Below are 24,757 nucleotides of genomic sequence, written 5' to 3' on the forward strand. Positions count from 1 at the left end.
TGAGTCAACCAAGAAGAGTCATTGTTTTCGTGGACATAATTCATCCAGGATCATTAGCCTCAGTGACTCTAAGACTAAGTTGATTCCATGGTCACATTTGGGAACTCAGCCAGGAAATCCTAGATACAGAGGGTGGGCTGTAAACAACTACTTAGTCCCATGTTTATCTTGTTCTATGACACTTACACTAGTTGACCATGTTGAAACATACCCAATTTTGAGGAGATGATCTGCGTTTAAGATTACAAGCAGTAAGCACAGCCACTCCACCACCCCAGCCAGCCTGTGCCTCAGATTGAATTTAGTATCTCTTCGGCGATATCTGGGCTAATTCTTCAGTATCACAGCAAGTTTTCAGTAATATATGCAAAGTTAGGATGTCATTCATTCCTTGTCATTAAACTGCAGAAGCTGTTGTGGAAGGTCCCTGCCAACCAGTGCTCTGCATTCTGAGATTATTCCCCATTTGAAACCAGGGGCTGATATCCAATTCCAGACACCTAGTCTAGTCCTCAGTGGTTTATTCTTTCATATCTACCATTGTCCATCATTACGGCAATCGAGGGACCTAGGGCTCCAAATTACTTCTTCCCTTCAGGCCTTTCATATTATCATCCAGTTAGATCATCCATCATAATGTGGTTTTTAAATGAGCACACCTGCCATAAGTGTGTATGAATAAGGACCTCCTGGTAGGGTGCCAAAGCCATATGTAGGGCAGTAAAGATGCCATCTCCCTTTATCCCCAATTAAAAGAAAAAATCTCCCACAATTAAGAAATTAAATAAATAAAACAAGATTAAATTGGTGCTTAGTTATGCTGCTAAAATTATTATTGTTAATTATGTTTGAGCTGTGCCCTCAAGAAGTGACAAAAAAAACTTTGCTGTTAAAAAGAATAAATGTTCACCTTCCCCAGCATATTATAGAAACAAAATAGTACAGTTTAAGGCAACACCATTATTTCCTCCAGCTCGTTAGAGCACACAATTATAGCCCACAGAGCTGTATCAATGCAATTTCAATGTCATACATTCATCGCCTCTAAAAGACCTCTCTTATACCTCTAAAAGTTTTCAGTCTTATTTTCTAAGAAGTAGAGAAAATGCCATCAAAAAAATCTTAGAAGAACAGTAAGGGCCAGCATCCATTTTTGTTAGTGCCATTTTGCAGCTACAGCTTAGACCAATTAGGGCTACATTTTCAGGTTAGCCATAATAATCTAACAACACATAATTTAAAAACAAGCATTTTACATCCCAAACATAGCTGTCATATGGTGCCTTATAGGGACAATAAGCAGGAAATACCCTAGGGCCATAGTTTTCTACAGATCCCACTAATCCCAATAAGAGCAGCTCATGTAACCAAAGCAAGAATAAGGCCTCTTAGTTTAGTTTTGTACACTTAGCATTCCGTTTCAAATTCACTTTTAAAGGGAAATTGTACTGTCATTTAAGGTTAAAATTTCAGCCACCTGAAAATTGTCATAATCTGTTAGTGAATGTAGGTAGGACTCTAGGAACCACATTTAAAAGAAAAAGAAGGTCCCAAATCTGTTCACCAATGGGTACTTAAATGCCTGCTTTTTATATGGTACTACAATAATACCCCCCCGCCCCCCATGTTCATTTGTAAATACTGCATATTTTTGCCCCAAGGATCCTGGGCCTGTCTTTTAAAATTTGTCCCTAACTATGTTATCATTGATTCTTTTTATTCAGTAACTTCTTGTTGTAAAACATTTAAACTGTTTACAGTATGTAAAACTTAAATGCTAAGCTGCCGCCTATTGCAGAGGGAGAACAGACATTTAAATTTGATACCTAGACATGCTCTTACTTTAATAATGTATTCTGTGCTTCAGTTTTCCTATCTGCAAAATGGAGCTTCTAACAGTTATTGCTGTGAGGTCTAAATTGGCTATGTATACATAGCTTTGAAAATATAAAACATGATATATATGCTAAGTGTTAATATTATTGTCACAATTAAAGAAATGAACCAAGAAAGTTACATGTCCCAAATGAAACAGACAAGGAAAATATTTTCCAAATGGGAAGGGACAAGTGTGGTAGATGACAAAACATTTTGTATTTTATGCAAACAATAGGGTTAAAAAGGTATTAAAAGGTGGTGGTGAGGGGGACTTGACAATGCCTGCTTTCAAAGTCTACCAGAATACCATCTAAAGTGTGGTTCATTTGTTTATTGGGAAATGATGATAAGCTGAATTTAGATTTCACAGTTCCAAGTATAAAGGAAAATATCCAAATATATTAAACTTTTGCTTATTCACATAGACACAATATTTATTTGTGCATTCTAGTGATTTTGTAATATACTACTGCTGTGCTTGGTTTTAAATCATACCTTATCCTATTTTAAAATGTGATATGACAACACTGTCTATGGCTTTCTTTTTAAAGGATTCAGGTTCTCATTTGTGTGTGATTGATGACTCTAACGAGCACATGTTGACTGTATGGGACTGGCAGCGGAAATCAAAGGTAGCAGAGATAAAGGTAAATAGGACACTTTGCTTAAGCAAATATTCTGAGATATAATTTATACAGCACATGTGCAGTTTATTCTCATGTGGCTATCTATGTATGCATCTGGTGCACTGAGAGGCACAAATCCAAAGGCAATCTTCTATCATCCGAGAAGCCCCAGTGCATAGTATAACTCCACCACACACTATTTGTTCTTGATTTTATATATGGGGATATGAATATTTCAACATTTTTTTAAAATAAAATTTTAAAGGGTTTCAAGTATAAAGACCATTAAAAGCAAAGTGACTCCTTAAGGGGAGAAAAACTTTTTTCATTAATGCTTTTTCTCTTTGAAGTCCTGGGGAGTTTAAGGGGCCAAAGGATAAATAAAATTTGCTACTGCTTTTTGAAACTGGCACATCTAAGTGTAGCCAAAATCTACAAGTGGGAGTTCTTACTCTTACACTGTCAGCTGCCTGCTCTCTGTCAGCAGCTTTTCCATCCTCTTTGTTTGGAAGCAAGGGTCAAAAACATGAACATAAGGTAAGGATAAGTATTTTAGAGCTGACTCTATGACAGCCAGAACTGACTACTGAGAGGGATTTTCTGGCTTCCAGTTCTCCGATATTTTGATTTGCCATTTGTTTTCATGGAAACTAATGTTGCGTCATCAAAATACAGTTATGTTTGAAAATATTACTGTCCTGATTCTGGTTTCACCTTTGTTTTACACTGCTCTACTACCTCCACTGACCTCAGTGGAATTTCTTCTGTTTTATACCAGAATCAGCCCTTAAGTTTTAAAATGTTTACGATATGGTACTACAGTATTTTTCTCTTTTCTGACCCTTATCCCATTCTGAAATGTGAATGAAAAGATAATCTCTAGATGGAAGTTGCTGGCTGCCTGATGAGATGTACAATATTCAGCTATTTATAGAGCTTAAGGTCAGAATACATTATTAAATCTTCTAGTCTGACCTCCTTTACATCACAGGCCATAAAATTTCGCCCTTTTACCCTGTACTGGACCATAACTTGTGTTTGGCTATAGCATATCTTCTGGAAAGACATCCAGTCTTGATATGAAAACATCAGCAGATGAAGAACCCATCACTTCTGTGGTTTTCAAACTGTGGGTCGGAATGTAAGACACTGGGTCGTGGCGGCTCTGGTCAGCACCACCAACTGGGCCATTAAAAGTCCCGTCGGCGGTGCTGTTCAGCTAAGGCAGGCTAGTCCCTGCCTATTCTGACACCGCGCTGCTTCCGGAAGCAGCCAGCAGCAGGTCCAGCAGCAGGTCCTAGGTGGGTGGGGGGGCCACTGGGCTCCACGCGCTGCCCCCGGCCCCGAGCACCAGCTCCGCGGCCAATGGGAACTGGGGGGGGGGCAGTGCCTGTCGGTGACAGCTGCGCTGAGCTGCTTGCATGCCTCTGCCTAGGAGCCAGACCTGCTGCTGGCCACTTCCGGGGTGCAGCGCAGTCTGTGGTGTCAGGACAGGCAGGAAACCTGTCTCTGCACCCCCGCTGTACAGCTGACTGGGAGCTGCCGGAGGTAAGCCCGTGCCTGAATCCCGTGCCCCAATCCCCTACCCCAGTTCTGAGCCCCCATTCCAAACCCAGAGCCCCTTCCTCCACCCCAAACCCCTCATCCTCAGCCTGCACCCAGAGCCCTGCCCCCATCCCACACACCAACCTCCTGCCCCAGCCCTGAGCCCCCATCTCAAACCTGGAGCCACTTCCTGCACCCCAAATCCCTCATCCCCCAGCCCAGACCCCTGACTCCCTCCTGCACCCCAACCCTCTGCCCCAGCCCTGAGCCCCTCCCACACCCTAAACCCCTCATCCCCAGCTCCGTTGAGTCACGGGCATCAACAATTTTCTTCAACTGGATCACCAGAAAAAAAAGTTTGAAAACCACTGCTCTAGTTAGTTTTCTCCAATGATTCATCATCCTCACTGTTTGGTTGTTTTTTTTTTTGTTTTTTTTTTAAAGTGCCTTAGTTCCTATTTGGATATGTCTGATTTCAGCTTCCAGCCATTCTGCCCAGTATGTTCTCCCCATGAAAGTACTTATACACTGTTTTCATTTTGATAAACTAAACAGATCGAGCTCTTAAAGGCTGTCACTGTATGGCATTTTTTCCACCCTTCGAATAATTTTTGTAGCTGTTTTTCTGCACCCTCTTCAGTTTTTCCCACATCCTTTTAAAATGTGGGCACCAGAACTGGAGGTCTGACCTCCATTCCTTGTTCCTAGATCTATAGCTTTACATTTGGCTGTATTAAAACACATTTTGTTTGATTGGGCCTAGCTTACCAAGTGTTCCAGATTACTATGTATGACTGCCCTTGTAACAGGGCAAGCTTCTCTCCTTCCCTCACCAACATTCTCTAGATGTCTGTGAGTTATTTGTTAACTCTGCCAAGACACCATCACAACCCCCATGCAGCATTTCTACCTACCCTGTCCTTCGCTCCTCAGCCCTTTCTCCAGGGAAAGGAAGAGGAAACAATTTTGCCAGCTGGAGAATTTGTTTCCCCTGCTCTCTGCTAGCCCTCTCTCTCTCTTTCCTTTTGCATTTCTCTCCTGTGCTTTTTAACTACCCTCCCAGCTAATGATAGGGATAGTCCTTAACACCCTCAGTCCACAGTCTGATTACGTTTACTCCATTCCTTAGTCAAGTCTTCTCTGGGGGGCAGCTAATTAGTGTGTAAGTGACGAGAGTGTTGTCACATCTGTTAGCTCTCAGGACTCTTTCACAGCCCAGTCCTTTGTGTCATCTGCAAATTTTATCACAGTGATTTTATATTTACTTCCAGACCATTGATGAAAATGTTGAATAGCGTCAGGCCTACTGCCGATCTTTGCAGAATACCATTAGAAACACCCCCGTTCAAAGATGGTTTCCCACTGACAGCTATTATTTTCAGATATATCAATTAGCCGGTTCTGAATCCATTAAACACATGTTTTATTGATATTGTTTGGTGCTAACTTTTAATCATATTTAGGCTAAACATTATTTTGTCAGGATTGATGTTAGACAAAGTGGCCTGTAGTTTCCTAGGTCATCCTTCTTGCCCTTTTTGAATATTGACACAACATTAGTAGCCTTTCTGTCGTCTGGAATTTTCCTGGTATTCCAAGATTTATTAAAAATTAACATCAGCAGTTTCAAGTGTTAATTTAAAAAGACCTCTTTATATTTTATAAATGCTTTTGGTTTCTAAATTCTGTAGTACTTCAGTCCTGAAATCTGGTATCTTGAGGTGGGGGGTTTTTTTTGTTTTTTTTTCTTGGATGGTCATAATTATTTCTTGGAATGCAGGCAAGTTGTGCCCCAGAGTTTCAACTTGGGGTCTGATCCTGCAAGTTGCTGAACCACGTTCAACAGCCATTGGCTTTAATGGGAGTTAAAGGTGTTCTGCATCACTCAGGAGGTGCTCTGCACCTTTCAGGGTTGGGCCCTAAAATCTAATAGTTATAGGGTTTAAAGTTTGTGTGTGCATGTGTATACATGATTATGTATATATGTGTGTGGTTTCACATATACAGTGAAATATCATTTAAGTTACCACAGGTGTCCAACAAAAATCACTATGGTCTTCTAATGACCTTGAATAAGAATTTATTAAATACATATGGGGATAGTTGGGATACTCTCATGGGTCCTTATTCAGCAAAGTATTTAAGCATATGCTTAAGTCCCATTGAAGCCAATGCTTAAATGCACATACTTTAAGGTACGCAAAGATTTGATTAAGTGCTTTGTTGAATCTGCACCGGAGATTGCCTTCTAAAGGTATTGTCTTGTACAGGTTTCACTTAACTTGTATTAATTACTGGATAGCAAACGAGTCTTATCTGAAAAAATTGTAAAAAAAATGAATCTGTTGTAAAATATCTTATTGGTAAAATGAAAGATTATTTTAAAATTAATAAAATAATAAAATTTGCTTAGCTATTACTATTCAGTAAAGGTACATCCAACTTGTGAAAAGTCCCAATCTATTTATAGTAAGAGACTATAGGGGGCTATATTTATTATCTGTGAGTTATGTAGCTTTTTCAGAGCAGGGGGGAAGAACCAAATAGAACTTTTATAGGATTTCAGAAAATGAGTGAACTTAAGCCAAGTGTATTATGATTGGCTGAGTTACCTCTATCATAAATCCATTATCCAAAACAATGAGATGCTCATATGTGTCTTGAAATCAGACAGCAGCAAGTTTTTGTTTATTTCATCCAAAAAACATCTCTTGTGTTTTTTCTTGTTTTCTTTTGCAAAAGGCATGCTTAGCGGGGGAAAGAATGCTATGCCAAAAGATCATTTCAGATTAATAAAACCTCTCTTTCTGGCTAAAAATCTTATGAAATCTTTCAGAAATGTAAAAGTCAACAGCAAACTAATATATATTCTTATCCACACAGATCTGTGTGTATGTTTTTGTATATATACATTTATACTCACAATACCCTATGTACTCTTTTTTATCTGTGTAAAACTGTGTGTGTGTGTGTGTGTGTGTGTGTGTAAAATAGAAAATTAATATCCATCTGAATAAATATTACATTAAGCTCATGGTTTCTTCATTGTTTCTATAGACTACAAATGAAGTTGTGCTTGCTGTAGAATTCCATCCAACTGACGCAAACACAATCATAACTTGTGGCAAATCTCACATATTTTTTTGGACCTGGAGTGGCAATTCACTAGCAAGAAAGCAAGGGATTTTTGGGGTAAGAAATATTTTTGCGCTAGGCCAGATTCATAAATGAATATAATTGGAGTCAGTGGAGTTAGCCGCTTATGCCAGGTATGAATTTGGACCACCGTCCTTATTATACGTGTTGGATGAAGAAATAAATTATGAAAATTAGAAACTATTTTTTACACATGTGGGTGTGCATGTGGCTGCACAATTACACTCTAATTTCTCTTGCTGTTCCATTTCAGAAATATGAAAAACCCAAATTTGTGCAGTGTTTGGCATTTTTGGGGAATGGAGATGTGCTCACTGGAGACTCAGGTGGGATAATGCTTATATGGAGCAAAACTACTGTAGAATCCACGCCAGGAAAAGGGCCTAAAGGTACAGTACACTCACAGTTAATTTTACAGGCATGATGGTCTGCAGAAGTCATACATACAAAAGATTGTGTTAGGATGACAAATATCAAAATAAACCCGTCCATATTATGTACAGTGCTTTCTCTTGAGTTTTGCAACCGTCATTATCATGGTTGGGCTTGATGTTTAAATTCCATGCCCTGTGGTATGCAGGAGGTCAGACTAGAAAGATCATAACGGTCCCTTTTGGTCGATTAATCTGATTTCTTTTTTATAAAATCGTATTGCAAAAACAAACCACGTGAAAACGTGTTAATTGGTTTCTCTTTTGTGTCAGTATGCATATGACAATGCCGTTTCACTCCCAGCTGCTGCTAGAATCATTTGTTAAAGGCAGGGAGAAGCATTCTGTTTTATCTGGGATTGCAGCCATAGAAATGTCTATAACCCTCACTAGAGTGGCAGAGCTAAAGAGGGGGAGGTGATCACTTGACCAGAGGGTTGAACCCTTAGCAAGTGATAAGAACGATTGTCATAACATTGCACCAAGTGGAACTGGACAAAGAAATTCAGTGATATAAATGCTCCAGTCTGCAAGGGTGCCCAGCCTTTTTGACCCAAATGGCTAAATGGGCTACATGCCAGGACCCCAAGAGGTGCTTATAAGTTGCCTTATAAATTTGCATAATGATTTGTATTAAAAGTATCCATGTATGACCACACCATTTGCTTGTGTTTGTATCTTCCTTGATAGTAGCCCAATCTTAGACCGTGCTGAGCTTCCACAACTCCCATGAACATGCCCATTGACTTTACACCTTGCTGGAGCTGTTCAGCACCTTGCAGGACTGGGTCCAAAATGAATAGAAATTATTTTGTTTGAATTTCCCAGCAATAAAAATAGTGTAGTTAATCAGACTCGTCCTCACCCTATAGTTTCAGGGAGGCTCCATGGACTACATTTGGCTCTTGAGGCATGCTTTGTGAAACCTTTAAAGTCTCAAATGAATATCTGTCATACAGAAAGCTTATATTAAGAGGACCTGTATGTAAAGAAAAAAGTGTAATACAGAACTGTAGGATTTACCCAAATAATAATAGTTTCTAACTAAGCAGGTGCTCAAATCCTGACACAAAAATATACTTTAAATACCATTTGATTTGGCATTTGGATTGAACTTGTTTTTTAGGGTGAGCTTTTTGTTCAATTAAAATTAAAGAAGAAAAATGAATTGCTACTAGACATATGGAGAACTGGCACTGTTGAGCCCTCAGGTAGCTTTTAAATTCAAGGATAATTATTTTACTTGGCAGCTATTTCAAACACTCTGACTTAAACTGGTATGCCAGGAAAATAGTCATGTAAGAAGCAAATCTTTAAGTGCAAATCTATTTTTATAGGAAAATCTGTTTGTTTGTTTTTGTTTTTTTGAAACCACTAATTGAAATGGAAAAATAATTAAGAAAATATTAAATGTTTAGTTAATTTTATAACATCTGGGCAAATAGCTTTTGCCATGATCATCTTAAAAAGTTTTTGCCCATGATGGCTGGAGTATTTCATACATGTGCTTAATTGCTTTTTTTTTAGTTAGTTTACCATGTTGGATTGGTGATGAGCTTTTACCTAGACCACCTTTTTTTTTTTTTTGGTAGGGTGTGAAACCAGATTTTAAAAACCTGGTAAATTGTGCCCTACAGACAGTTAAGTAAAGTGATATCCTCTGCTTTTCTTAATTTTTAAGAAAATATTTGAAGCTCTAGAAACTAGCCTTTTTATATTGCTTCATATCGCAGGTGGCAATTCCCATTTATTTGAGCATATGTGCTCAAAATATAGTCTTTGAGTAAATATAATAGCACAATAACTGCCAACTATATCCAAGACCATTTTTTCTTGTTTTTTTGTGTTTTGAAAACATTTTTGTGAAAAAAGTGTTCACATCGGTAATTGAAAGGACTCATAGCATTTTCGACTGCATCATAGGATCAAATTAATCAGGAAACATCAACTGGGTCTACAAAGTTTCAAATACTAATATATATCTGACACAGTCCCCTCTGGTAGACATCTAGAAAACGTACCCATTTTGCACTGACCCTATGGCACAATTTGAAATTGGCAGATATGCCCTTTGTGGCTCATGTGCCTTGCCTATCCTTCAGGCTAAGGGTTTATTTTAAGAAGTGCTCATGTAAGAGTATCTTATACATCTGTGCATAAGGCAACATCCTCTAACAATAGGTATTTAAGAGAAACCTAATTCTTCAGAAGTGAATAACAGTCTTCTGGAGGTTAGCATCTAGTGATTAGAGGATGGGACTAGAGATTGGGAGTTCTGGGTCTTATCCTAGCTGTGCTGCTGAGTGACCTTAAGTCACTCAGGTCAACATTTTCAAACTTGTGTGCCTAAAGTTAAAACTATATCCAGGAATATTTTTAAGAAATGGTCTAAATAAAGTGGGAACTGTGGGTGACCAGCATCTCTGAAAATCAGTTCAACTTCATTTAGCTGTTTGATTTTAGGAATCAAAGTTTGAAAATGTTAACCTTTGTGCCTCATTTTCCCCCTTTTGCAAAGTAATTCCTTACCTCCCACTGTATATATAAGCATTATGGAATGCTACTAAACGTTGGCCAAAGTTTCCAAACTTAGGTGCTTGATGTTGCTCCTAATCTATATATTTAGACACATAAATAGCAATGGCCTAATTTTCCAAGATGCCAAGCGCCAATAAATCCCGTGCGTGCTCAATACCTTTGAAAATCAGTCCCAGCTTTAGCAGGGTACTTATGCCCACTTCACATGGCATATATCAACATCAGAGTGGCTCTTGATTCAGTCTTTAGATCAGCACTTTGGTTCGCACAGAAAGGATTTGGTGTTGCAGATATTCTGCTGAATCTGGTGCACGATCTTCATACCAGTACCAGTAAAAGTGTACATAGGTCCACAGCTTTTGCCATGTTTCTGCACAACCTCAATTGTGCAGCAGGAATGCATTCTTTCCCCAGTTCTGTTCTGTTGAGCTGTCAATTGGATATTTGGATTTGCTGTTCAACATGTCAGAAACAAGGTTAGTCAAGAAGTGTTCACCAACCCAAACTATACTGATGCTGCTGCCCTGCTTTTGGAGAAGTCAGAAAATTTCAGCTCCACCCACTAAGAGGCCACACACACACTACAGGATTGAATGTCTCGTGGCAGAAGACCAAGATCCAGAACCTTGGAGCTGGGCCACCAGAACCCACAGTGCAAGTGGGATCAAATACTGTGGAGAGCATTGATGAGTTCATTTACTTAGGCATCAAGCAGAATTCAAACAGATGCAGCAAACCAGATGTTCTTCAAGAATAGGTCTCGCCACCTCCTGCATGAAGTCCATGCCTCACTTATGGATGAAAAACCATCTTTGCGGTGAGACAGAGTTTGGGATCTGTCAAACCTGTGTGCTACCTGTATTGCCATATGGGTCAGAAACCTGGACCCTCTTACAGGCAGACTTGGAGCCGCAGAGACATTTAATGTGCACTGTCAGCACCAAATCCTGTGCATAAAGTGGTATGACTGCGAAATGTCATAATCTCCGTGGTTTGGCCTTCTTTCAGTCACTCGTTATATTTGAAAGTGGCATTGCATGCTCTTTGGCCATGTCGGACAAAAACACCCCACCACACTGGGTTCTCAAATTCTATATCAATGTACAAAGGGGTGCATGCCCTGACCCTACCTGGCACCAGCCACAGTGCTGCTCCAGAGATCTGTGGATTCATAGGATTGAGCCTGGCCTGTGAACTTCGCTACACAGTGTCTAGTGTAGCACCGTCAACCGTGGCCACGTTGGCTAGCTCAATGGTCATTGGTAGGCTTATGCATGTTTCATTATTTGGTTATGCAGGTTCCTAACTTTAAGTGGAACTACTCATGTATTAAAGTTAGGCACATGCTTCAATAACTTACTGAACTGGAGCCTAAATGTGGACTTTGAAGCCTTACTTTAAGCAGCCCTTTTTTGAAAATCTCAGCACCAATTCTGAACATTTTAACCATTATTATTATTACGTATTACTGTTGTCTCCCTAATTTAGTAAATTAGACAACATTGCACATTCAAAAGTTATGAACTATAGCTGCTAAAATTAATGTATAAAATAATCATACTACTATTTTTTGGTGAATTCTTAGTCTCTTCTGTTTGAAGAAGGCAATGCAGACACAGTTGGAAATTGAGAATTCTCCTCTTTTCTGCTTTCACTGTGCCTTTTTACCTATCCAGTCCTATTCATCCTACGTTCACCAGGATCTTAGGAGGTAGATCCTTCGCTTGGAGCACCTATTGATTTAATTTCAAAATAGATCATAATTGATACATAGATAGTTTTAGGTGAGCCTTTAGTGGGAGTGTCGTGCTCCAGAGACTTTACCATAATTGATTCACTTATTTTGGTCCTCATAAGACTACAGACAAGGATTCTTGAAGGGTCACATTTGCCAAAAGAACTTAATTCTTTACATCAGCTGATAACACGATAAATGCTTTCCCTCCCTAGTTCACAAAAGTAATTGTTAGAAGTTTCTCTTGCCCCTTTTAAGAAATGCTTTCCCTCAGATAGCAGCGAATTCAAAGAAATTTTAGAAGCAATCTCACAAAATAATCATACAGGTGAGCAGATCTTTGTTTTATCTTCTAGTTTTCTGTAAGAAAACACTACCACCTTTTGTTTGTAATACTCATTGGAACAGCCTCAAACATCCAATGCAATTTCTTATTGTACAGTGCCACGTAGTTCTTGTTCCAAAATGCAAAGTTTTGTGAAATCCAAACTGATAAAAAAAAATGAGTGGCATTCATTATATTTTTTCGTGATTGTAGGTGTATATCAAATAAGTAGACAAATCAAAGCTCACGATGGCAGCGTGTTCACACTGTGTCAAATGAGGAATGGAATGCTGCTAACTGGAGGTGGGAAAGACAGAAAAATCATTCTGTGGGATCATGATCTGAACCCTGAAAGGGAAATAGAGGTAAGAGTGGAAGCACAACCCCTCACCCGTCCTCACTCCCCCATACTTAAGTGAAGATACTGTACCTAAGGAAAAAATCAGTATTTCATAACCTTTTTGCATTATTTTTTGCTGTTTTCCATTTACAAATCCAGTAGTTCATTTAAAGAAAATTGTATAAATAAAAAATTATTAAGCCTCAATGTAGCTTTGTATTACCTATAAATGAGGTTCAGATACTAATCGGGAAAGGATGATGAGAAAATTTCCACTTTCTTCTTCTGTGAGCCCTTCTTGGCTAGATTTTACTCATCCCTTTAACAACAAAAATGTTATTTAGCACCACCCATCTTCCAGTATCCCCACAACAAAATTACCTCTTTGGAGAGAAAAATATGGTTCTGGTCAAAAGCAAAGTAACCAAGATGTAATCTCATCACATTTTCCTGTACGCTGTCAGATAGCGAACGCCCTTTACATTCGATAGATTGCTTACAGAATACACAAGAATATTCTGTACCTAAGAAATAATGATTGGTGTGAGGAGGTTGTTTTAACATCATAGTTACTGCTTGATCTGCTTGATCAAAATTCTTTACTACCATTTCAAAGTATGGTATCTGTACACAATTTTGGTACATAGCAAATCCAAGCAAATTGTGATTACTTCTCTCAAATAAAAATGGCACTTTGTAGTATTTTAGAGCAGCTGTAACAGCCTGTCACTGGTACGCTATAGTGACAAAGGTACAAGGAATAGTTTATCCCTTTTACATATTCTTTATAATGATACTTTGAATTGTGTTTTCTATTTAACCAGTATCAACTTATCACAATGATGAATTCACAGCATTTTGGGAAACTAAATGTAGCAGTTAAGCAAATGAATCCCCACAATCTTTTTTTAAAGAACTGCCTTGAAGCTAATTAATAAGTGTATCTAATAGGTAAACACCAACTGAGAGAGAAATTTCTGTTACACTTGGTAAACAGTAATTTGAGCAATATTGATGATCATCTCCACATTCCCTTTTCTAATGTGCCATATACTCTATACATAGTAATTATTTTGGGATGAAAAATCTTGCCAGTACCCTGAATAAATAACTTTCATAGTGATAGTAATGTTACTTTTATGGCTGTTGTTCAGATTAATAATTAAACAGAAAAGGAGCACTCAGAATAGGACAACATATCGTAAAACAGAACAACATTGTGTAATACAGTTTAAACATACAGTAAATAAAAATTATTATAGGCCAAAGTAGTTGCTGACAGTTCATGAACATCCATGAAAAGTTAATAAAATAAGGATGCATTTGGTAGAAACGACACAATTTTTCTTTCAGATTTTCAGTGTGTAGTGTTTAAAAATGTAAACATCATATTCTGTGTGTATAATCCAGTGGTGGGCAACCTGCGGCCCGCTGGCCAAATGCATCCCATCAGGGTAATCTGATTGCAGGCCGCGAGACATTTTGCTGACATTGACCGTCCGCAGGCACTACCGTCCACCCCCACCCCCACCCCCTGAGTTCCCAGTGGCTGCAATTCTCTGTTCCCGGCCAATGGGAGCTGTGGAGAGTGGCGCCTACAGGCAAAGCGGCCACAGGGACATGCGGGCCTCAGGTTGCCCACCACTGGTATAATCTCTACCTACATGAAGTCTTCAGGAGCTACAGTAACATTTTCTAAAGCATCTATGTCACCTACGAGCCTAAGTCATTGGCTCCTAAGTCATTAAAGCTGTTTTGAAAATTTTACCACTCCTCTTTCTTATCACCATGTATTTTTAGACAAATAAATGAATATATGTTTTCTCCCTATCCTGGAAATAGCTTGTTTGAGTATGCTAGATTCTAATGGATCTTAACACTAATAGTTATTTTTTTTAAATTAAACCCTAACTTATTTATAACGTTATGACACTTATATACTAATACCCTGATTTTTTTCAAAGATGCTGAGCACTCTCAACTCCCATTGACTTTCTTGGGTATATGTGGGCATTGTGTGTCTCTGTATCTGACCATAAGGTGCCAGATGTATTACAAATGTCCAAAGGATGACCTTTTCTTAAAGAGGGATGTGTGTACATGAATAGATAGGCACACAATAATTTAAAAAGTGTGAAATAAGAATTAATCAGCCTTACATGTCTGTGTCAGGGCTGAACTAAACTATAAAGACCTATTTGCTGAGAAGATTTGCAAAAGCATAAATTACTGAGCTGTACCAGTTCACATTTAACTTTTTCCACATGTTGAGTTAACTGCCTTTATTTATCAAAGCAAAATGCACATTATGGCACTGATCCTGCAAACTGTTACTGAACTTTACTTAATTGTACACACATCAGTGAGATGAATGGGACTATCGACATGCATAAAGTTAAGCACCCACCTATGTGTTTTCGGGGATTGTATATATATATTCTTGGGTGAGAAAGTGGGGAAACTCATCTTTACAGAATGACGTATATATCGTTTATTTGGGGTCAAGTCCTTGTGCATGTGCCTGACCTGAGTGAATAAATAGACTGGGTTTAGAGTGATTCTTGACATCAGTCAGGGTGGATGTGGAAGGCAGGAGGAAAGGGGGATATCGTCTCTTTCAGCAAAATACAGCTCCTACAGCAGCCTCATGGGTAAATTTCAGATTAAGTAGAGTATATACAGGTAGTGAGCACCAGTTGAGACATATGTCTTTTCGAAAGCTGGTGGAAGACAATTGTCTTACAGTGCTCCATCGGCAAGTGAAGACGCAGGGTATGTCTACGCAGCAGCTGGCAGGTGTTATACCCAATGTGGGTAAAGGTACACGTACTAGGTCTGCTCAAACTGCCTAAAAATAGCCGTGTGGCCGCAGCAGCACGGGCAGCAGTTTGGGCTAGCTGCCTGAGTACAAACCTGCCTGACCCCCTTGGTATGTACCTGGGTAGCTCAGCCAAACTGCTATTTGTAGGCATTTGTTTGAGCAGAGCTAGCTCATGTATGTCTACCTGAGCTGGGAATTACACCTCTCACATACTGTATAAATATACCATTAGGTGTGACTGCTGGACCCTCATACGGGGTATCATCAATCAATTACAATCCATATTCAATGGGGACCACATCCTGAAAAATCTTTCCTAAACCCTTTCTGGCCTTCAAACACCCCCCCACCCCCGCCTCTCTCCGCACATCGTCGAAGTAAGCTCCCCACACACCAAGTCAAAGCAGCATCTGACACTGTCTGAACAATAGATGCAAAACCCGTAGACATTATCTCCACTGTTATCATGATCAAACACCTCCTCCCATGACACAAGTTTCAAGATCTATGGTCTACACATACCTCTCATGTGCGGTGTACCTCATCCAGTGCACTGATTGCCCCAGTAGCAACTATATGGGTGAAATCAGACAATCACTATGCTCCCTTGAATGAATTCACACCGAAAAATGATGGAAGACAAAAGCACCACATCACCTGTGGGTGATCACTCTATATCTGACCTCTCGGTCCTCATCCTCAAAGAAAACCTGCACAGCACTTTCAAAAGATGACCCTGGGACCTTAAATTCATAATATTGCCAGAAACTAAAAATCATGGACTAAATAGAGATACTGGAACTATGGCTTGTTACACCAATCTATAACCAACTTAAACCCTCTCCCCCTCCAACTTTTTTTGTCTTTTTCCCTCCAGATTGGAGAGATGTTAATGGCCACTTGACCTTGAATGCACCCTTGAAATATGTAAAAAGAAAAGGAGTACTTGTGGCACCTTAGAGACTAACCAATTTATTTCAGCATAAGCTTTCATGAGCTACAGCTCACTTCATCGGATGCATTCAGTGGAAAATACAGTGGGGAGATGTATATACATAGAGAACATGAAACAATGGGTGTTACCATACACACTGTAGCAAGAGAGTGATCACTTAAGGTGAGCTATTACCAGCAGGAGAGCAAGGGGGAAAAAAGCCTTTTGTAGTGATAATCAAGGTAGGCCATTTCCAGCAGTTGACAAGAACGTCTGAGGAACAGTATGGTAACACCCATTGTTTCATGTTCTCTTTGTATATAAATCTCCCCACTGTATTTTCCACTGAATGCATCCGATGAAGTGAGCTGTAGCTCACGAAAGCTTATGCTCAAATAAATTGGTTAGTCTCTAAGGTACCACAAGTACTCCTTTTTCTTTTTGCGGATACAGACTAACACGGCTGTTACTCTGAAACTTGAAATATGTGTTGTGCTAAACAATCTATTCCACCTTGTATTTTGCTGTGAGCTCTGAGTACATTTCCCAGATCAGATGAAGAGCTCTGTGTGGCTCGAAAGCTTCTCTCTCTCACCAAAGAGAAGTTGGTCCAATAAAAGATATTACCTCACCCACCTCATCTCTCTAATGTCCCCTCCACTAACATTCCCACACTTCCAGGTTTTGAAAGGGCGGAGTGAACCACCTCCTCTTTCTGGCTTCTTTGGTGCTGTTCCTTAAAGCAGACATTAATAGTTTCATTAAATGTTGTGGTCTCTGTGTTCCCAAACTTGTGTGCTGGCAGATCCTTTTCATTATTTCTAGTGAGAAAATGCATAAGTGTATGAAGTGGAACTGCAGTTAAGTTTGGGAGTGATCTGATTAGACTGTGTGAACTCAGCTGCTGAATGTGGTCAATATCCTGATGTCAGATAGGTTGGATTATTCCTTTTTAATTAGAAACTGCATCTCCTGTTGATTATTGTTTCATGAGACACTATAGTAATTGTGTCCTTCAAAGATGAAAATTGGTACGTGTTAAGATTTGCCTTTACAGAAATTTGTTTCCCTAGGTTCCTGATCAGTACGGGACAATCAGAGCAGTAGCAGAAGGAAAAGCAGATCAGTTTTTAGTTGGCACTTCACGAAACTTTATTTTGCGGGGAACGTTCAATGATGGTTTCCAAGTAGAGGTACAGGTGAGCACAATATTTTTTTTTTACTGCAAATTCAAACTTCTCCTCTGGTATGTATTTTCTCTCAGGACCTAAATCAAGAGACTTTTTTTGCGGGGGGTGGGGGGTTTACTGGTTTATGTCTTGGAACTATAGTAAGTAAATAATGTGTTTCCTTTTCAGGGTCACACAGATGAGCTCTGGGGTCTGGCAACACATCCCTTCAAAGATTTGTTGTTAACATGTGCTCAAGATAGGCAAGTTTGTATGTGGAACTCTGTGGATCACACACTAGAATGGACCAGGCTGCTAGATGTACGTGAGCTTTCTTCTAATGGCATCGAGTTTAAAAATAACAGTCAGAGGGAAAGTACTTAAAATGTCTTTCAGAAGCATTTGAAATTAACCATATGTAGCTTGTCCTGCACAAACAGGCAAAATGTGGGAAACTGTAGCATTAAAATGGTTAGCTGGAAGGTGTCCTGCCTCTGCAAAATATAAATATTGGTTCAAGTAGCTCAGTAGTACCTAGCACCTTGGCTAATTTTAATAGTGAACTGTCAAGTGCTGTGAAAATTTAACTTGGGGACGTGTGTGTGGAAACATCTCCCCCCAAAGCGTACACACTTACAGAAACTGGGAAGGTGGGAGTTTATATAATACTTGAATGATCAAAGCTGTGAATGATGTGTTTAACTGAGACTTTTCTTGTCCTGTCTTTTAACATTGCTTAAATATAAGGGAGGTTGTGAATATTAATACATTTGATATTAAGTCATATATCTACACCTGTCTCTTGCAGGAACCAGGGCACTGTGCTGATTTCCATCCAAGTGGAACAGTGGTAGCAATAGGAACACACTCGGGAAGGTAAATATATTTTGGTTTTGTTATGATGAGGGAAAGGAAGGGGGGATGATGTTCCTGAAGTGTAAAAGTGACCTGTAAAGGAATTTTAAATATTGTGTTTTAGGCCCTTTTTTCCTTCCTTCTTATGTGTGAAGCTGGCTATCTTGAAAGGTGGTGGTTAGGGTGGGGGAGAGGTTAAAGGTTTTTCAATTTTTTTAATTACTTTTGAAATATTTGGATTGTCAAGCCTGATATTTCCTAGCATTGAGAAGCAGTTTTTGGGAGGCGTGGAAGATGGGTGTTGTGAGCTGCCATACCTTATTTGAAAAGGTGAAATGTTGAAACTAAGACATCCTTTTCCCCTAATTTCAATTAGACATGGGAATGAATTGGTCACTAAAGAAAAAATATTAAACAACCCGCCTAAAAAATCTCTTCCTTCCGCATTTGCTCATCTTTCACTCTCTTGAGATGTCCTAATTTTATTCATTCTCCAGTAGTCATAGAATCTTCCAAGGAGTCAAGACTTGAATTTCTAAGTTTATTTTTTTTAATTAAATTTAAAAAATTAAAAGGCAGAATCATCCACCCTCTCTTTTTTTTGGAGTGGGGAGGGGGAGGTACCCTTTCAAAACTTCTTTATATATCCTAAAGAAGCAAAAGAGGGCAAAGACCTTTTTCCTTTCACTCCTACCCTTTGCAGATCACCTTAAACTAATTCATAAGACAGGTGAATTATAGTACCTTCTCCTCCTCCCAGCCACATACACTCCCTTCATATTGACCTGCAGAGGCCTCTATCCCTAGGAAAGGAGGCAGGCTTAGTGCATTGAACCTATCCAAAGAAAAGAGTGCTGCATTGCACATTATTGTAACAGTACAGAGAGTTAGCACAGTGAGGTAGTCCAGCCCTGTGTCTCAGTTCAGCTTCATCATAATATCCTTGCATCACTAAAGGCTAGAGAGGTCCTGATCAAAACTCTGGATTCAAACATTTCTCAGCTTTGGAGAAATTTGGCTCTAGATGCAAATCCAAACTCTCTCTGGCTCAAGGCAACCTCTGTAAAAGACCATAAGGCCTTGTCTTCTCTAGGGATTTTTGAGCTCAGAGAAAACACTCTTGCATCCAACAGTGTTTTTACCACTGTGTCATTTAGACCAGGTCTGAGCAGGATTAGACAACGTACTGGTAAAATAACATGACCTGTTTTTTTATTTAGTGTATATCTATAGTACAGTTGCTACAGTGGGGCAGCTCTCGGGTAGACAGTTACAATAGCGCCACAAAGTGTTTTTCCGTCGCTGTAGAAAATCCACCCTCTCAAAAAACAGTAGCTAGCTGACAGAAGAATTCTTCTGTTAACCTAGCTGCATCAACAGTGAGGGTTAGGTCAACCTAACTACATTGCACAGGGCATGACATTTTTCACAGGTCTGAGCAATGTAGCTAGGTCAACTTAAGTTTTAGGTGTAGACCAGGCCGTAGTTCACTTGATTGCTGTCATGTCAGCAAAATTTTAAGTATTTAGGGCTTGGTCCTGAGAGGAACTGAGCATTTACAACTCCTATTGACTTCATTGAGAACTGTGGGCACTCAATACCTTTCCGAAACCCCCTCTAAGATCCTGATCCAATCCTTACTGAATGCAGTGGGAGCTCCATCAGGCCATTAATCAGGAAAGAAACCTCTTGTAATTTCCGGACAAAGATATAATTCGTCTCCAGTTTGCTTGGTTTCCACTTCTTCCATGTGTTCTTACCTTTACCATCACTTTCTTGATATGGCTTTAAATTGACTCAGTACTTCTTCCTTAGTTTATTTAATAGAGCAGAAGGGCCGGATCACAGGGCAAGAACTGAGTGAAAAGAACGAGCCAGAGCAAACCTCCTGTACTAGTAATATTTGTGAAAGAGAGAGAGAGCGCCATTGCAACTCTTAGACATTCTTGAGGTCCACCTTAAACTTTGAACAAGAGTCAGAGTGGATGGTCAAGCTGTGTAGTTTGGTGTTCACTGATTTTTTTTTTTAAAGTAGCCTTCCCTGGAGCTGGTCTTCCAGAAAATCACTTCCATTATAACATTACTTGGTCCTCTTGGTGTTAGCATCCTAATATCTGAAGAACAATATGAACTTTCTTCCTCTCCTCCTTTTGCCTTCCTCAGTCAGAGATGGTGCATTGTTATCAACCATGGCATATTGTCAGACTTCTGGGGTGGGTTTTCCCCTTTTCATTTCCCATCAGTCAGTATTTCAGTATCTTTTCTCCATTCAGGCTGTCTCTATGTAGCCTGCTGCATGTGTTGTTACCTGCTACTTTAAATACTCTCTTCATGTCCAATCATAATTCTGTCCATCAGATTGTAGAAAATTGATTTTTTTCATTGGTACCTCAGTTTTCTGCAACTGCAGAGCTGAAAAAGTACAGATCCTGGTGATAGGAAATCCTGCTGAAAAATATATTGTTAAGTAATGTACAGACTACCATTCCATAGTTTCTCAAGGGCTGGCAAAATTATTATTCAAGGGGAAATAAAGCACCAAGTTGCTATTCATGTCACTTTGAGCACTTTTGATCTAACCATTCAAAAGCGCTGCTGAAAAAACAGATCGAGCTTTTTTTAGATGAACCAGACATCTTTGAAAGCTACCAATGACCTCATGAGAAAACTAAAAGGCAGAGAAGACCTACTGGTCCAGATCCTCAGCTGAAGTACATAAGTGTAGCTTCACTGAAGTCAACAAAGCTACATTGATTTGCACCAGCTGAGGATCTGGCCGCTGTGTTTAGCTACAGGAAGCTTTATCTCTTTGCTAGTTCCTTGACAAAACTAGTAAGTTTTTATAGCCCATTACTAGACATTCATTGGCATATCTTGCATCAACCAGATCAGCATCAACCAGATAGTTTTATGGAAATATGCAAACATTATGGCAAAAGATAATGTCCATTCTTGAATGCTACCCATGCTCTGTATCTTACTTTATTTCTGTTGACTCATGATTTCGCCAGTAATCCTGTGAGTCTACAGAGGTAAATTGCCAGCAATCATGTACTGTGCCATAAGTGCCCCGCCTGGTAGAATTAGTTTTAATTCTGGAGCTGTGGAGCTGTTCACCATCTTCTTTTCCCAAGAGCGGTATTTTGTTTTGTTTTCTTTTCCAACATAGAAAAAAACTTGTATCTGGAGAAAGGAAATTCTTTTCAAGTGTTTGGGGGCATGACCTAGAGATTAAAAATGCCACAGTATGTGCAAGGTGCTTCAATCAGTTCATAAACAAGTTAGGCATGATATCTGCAGTAACAAGTGGGAGAAATCCTCGGTGAAAATCAGCAAAGGCCAAAGACCTACGATTTTGTCTATGGCTCAGGAATATTTGTCTGTTTTAATCTGGTCTACAGATCAGAAGTCTAAGAGTTCACTTAGCAGACAGTCCTTGCATTTCACAGCCCAGTAGAACTTTACAGGGCTGGTTACCATCTGCTTGCTGCGTACATTCATTTGGAAATGAGCGCCCCCCCCCTCCCCCCGAGAACTTGTAGTCCTAAAGTAGAACCCAGCTGTATTTGGTAGACTGGAAACACATTTCATGGAGACTGACTCTCTCACTGGCAATTACTGTACATTCACTGCTAGACTGGGAGAACTAAGGTAGTGTGTCTATGACTAAAGCTTGTGGAAGTACAATGAACTAACTAAATGAGGTCTGACCAGCACTTTCCTCCTAAATTCATAGTTTGTCATACTGCACTGACTAGTATTACAGTTTGGTGCTAATAATCTAGTCTGCTGTTTACCTCATGATTGTACCTCACTCTGAAGAAGAAAAAGATTCCAGAGAATTAGGCAGCATGTTACATAACCGTATATCCGGTGCCAGATAAAGTTGAATGTATTAAAGGTACACGAGATGTGCATTGCAGCCTCCTTTCTCTACCCTTTCAGTAAATTACATTTTGTGCACCACTTTTGTAGATGTGTGTTGCTAGTGGTGCAATTTGACATAACCCACTTTGAAATAGACGTAAATCAAAGTGCACTAGAGAACTTATGGTGTGTGGCAGCAGGACCATGTGGACATTTAGTTTACTGCAGTCTCGTACAAAGTAATTTATACCTCAGCTTGCGGCGCACACGAGATGTTTGTCTAGAAAAGCCATGAGGCTTTTACGGTATTTAAAGTTTTAAGTAATTGACATTAACTAGGTGGCACTCAGGCCTCAAGGTTTGATGTTTTCGGATATGGTAGGGTAGTAAAACATTTTGATGGGACTAATACAGATGCTTTCAGGATCAATCAGCTTTACTAAGAACTGGTCCTGGCCATTGTTTAGAAAGACTTTTTAATTCCCAAATCCCAGCACCACTGCCCACCTGAATCTAGCAGCCACCTCCCTAAGCACTACCACCCATCTGTCCCCTAATATAACCCAATAAGACCATTCATCAGCATTCAGAGCCAGCAATCTGGTGCATGTCCCTCAGGACTTGGGAGAGTTTAGTAAGGAGGTTGCCTGCCTGCCTGGCTTAGTAAAGAAGTAGGTTTGCCATGGCTCATTCTTGTAACTCAGTTCTTGCCCTATGATTCAGCATCCTGCCTCCTTTTTATTAAAAAAGGAAATGAACTCATCTTCTCTTTCTGTGTCAGACAATTAGATTAGGTTTCTCATTGCAGTGCACATGCTAGGAGTGTCCTGTAGGAGAGACACGTGTAAAGTGAGGCCTTTCTCTTCCATTTTATTGCTCACACAGGAAGAGGTGTAGCAGCCATCTGGACTGAAACAAAGAAGGGACCTGATTCACAATTGGTTGTGGTAGAATTACACCAGCAAAAACTGGAGTAATGTGATGTTGAATCAGCCCCAAGGAATCTAGTGCAAAGTGTTTCAGACTAATGTATTTATTTATCATGGAAAATATGATAATTGTCAACCCACTGAAGACTGCAGTTGTATATCTCATGTTCCTGTGGCCTTCCATCAGCGTGTATCATATAGCAGAGTTACTATAAGGAGTCGCTATTTCTCTCCCATTGGAGATAAGGGCACAGTTTTCTCCCTCCCCGTTAACAAATTTCCCTTTCCCTACCTCAGCTGTCACAGAAATGTAGGAAAGTAGCATTTTGAGTTAATCCTGTGGCAGGAGCAGGCAAGAGGGTGGGAATGAAATTCAGTACCAGAGCAGCAATTTGAAATATCTGATTCACCCAGTTACCTTGAAAAATCTGTGTACAGCTCATAAGTAAGCAGAGTTGGCTTTTTCCATTATATTAGAGTGATATTATTGAGGGTGGTTTCTATTGCTGTCTAATGAAAACATTTTTAGCCATTTTTCCACCATTTTTGCCTAAGCCATTTTTGAGATACCTGGGTTTCAGACTCTGCATTAATAAAATAGAATTGGTGCTTCTTCTATCAAATTTAATTGTGTATACTGTTGATCCTGGAATTTATTTTAAGTTCTTTTAAGTTTCTTTTGGAATGCCCTGTATTAATTTTTACAATATACAATATGAAAATGATGGACTAGATATGTCTCTGAATGAATTTGTCCCATTTATACAGTATGTAACGTCTATGTAACTGTATATTATGTTAAATGAAAAAAATATCTTTAGTGCAATGTTATAGTTGTGAGATTCACTTCTGTAATTTTCTGACATTTGAAGTCAAAGTTATCTCAAAATTAACTTAACAAGATGGCTCATCTTATATTTTTATGCTATCATCAGCGATCCCTCGAGGTCGAGGATGGTCTCTTTATTTTTCATGGGTCCTTTGGTGACTGAGGAGTCCAATTCTTGAGTCACAGGCTCATTGGCAGATATTGCAGGTAGTGTTGGAAGACAGAGTAGGGCCACGATTGCTGCGTGACAGTTATCTTTCCTTTCTTTTCTGGCATTTTTCTGCAACCAGGCCAAGGCAATTTTCTTCAAAAGTGGACGTTCCCTCTCTGACAAGCCTTCACCAGTTATCCCTATCCTGGGCTGCTGTCTCCCAGTGTGTGGTGTCGATGCCACATCTCTTGATGTTTATCTTGAGGGAGTCTTTAAAGCGTTTCTTTTGGCCTCCCCATTTCCTTCCTCCTTTGGTGAGTTGGGCGGACAGCAGTTGTTTTGGTAAGCATATATCAGACATGTGCACACAGTGCCCGCTCCACCTCAGCTGGTGCTGGATAATCAGGGCCTCAGCACTGAAGATGGCCTCTGTGAGGACACTGACATTAGTGTGATGATCCTCCACTTTATGATGAGGATCTTCCAAAGAAAGTGCTGGTGCTGGTGTTCCAGGTTTTTCAGGTGTTTTCTGTAGGTCAGCCAAGTTTCACAGCCATGGAGGAGAGCTGGGATTACAACTGCTTTATAAACTAAAAGTCTAGTATGCGTTCTGACGTTGTGATTGTTG

At 39.6% G+C, this 24,757-nt stretch overlaps 1 protein-coding gene across 6 annotated transcripts in view; it reads left to right on the forward strand.

Annotated features, from left to right (window-relative positions):
• Positions 1 to 24,757, forward strand: part of EML4 (EMAP like 4) — a 257,098-nt gene that overhangs the window by 203,038 nt on the left and 29,303 nt on the right. For all 6 annotated transcript variants that reach the window (XM_084623061.1, XM_084623062.1, XM_084623059.1 and 3 more), the window contains 7 exons: positions 2,430 to 2,525; positions 7,107 to 7,241; positions 7,459 to 7,594; positions 12,448 to 12,599; positions 17,403 to 17,528; positions 17,688 to 17,819; positions 18,307 to 18,374. In XM_084623061.1, the coding sequence (XP_084479187.1) occupies positions 2,430 to 2,525; positions 7,107 to 7,241; positions 7,459 to 7,594; positions 12,448 to 12,599; positions 17,403 to 17,528; positions 17,688 to 17,819; positions 18,307 to 18,374 (845 nt within the window). The remainder of the gene's footprint in view (positions 1 to 2,429; positions 2,526 to 7,106; positions 7,242 to 7,458; positions 7,595 to 12,447; positions 12,600 to 17,402; positions 17,529 to 17,687; positions 17,820 to 18,306; positions 18,375 to 24,757) is intronic.

This window comes from Lepidochelys olivacea (assembly GCF_965140295.1).
Source record: "Lepidochelys olivacea isolate rLepOli2 genome assembly, chromosome: 3".
NCBI classification, from domain to species: domain Eukaryota; kingdom Metazoa; phylum Chordata; order Testudines; family Cheloniidae; genus Lepidochelys; species Lepidochelys olivacea.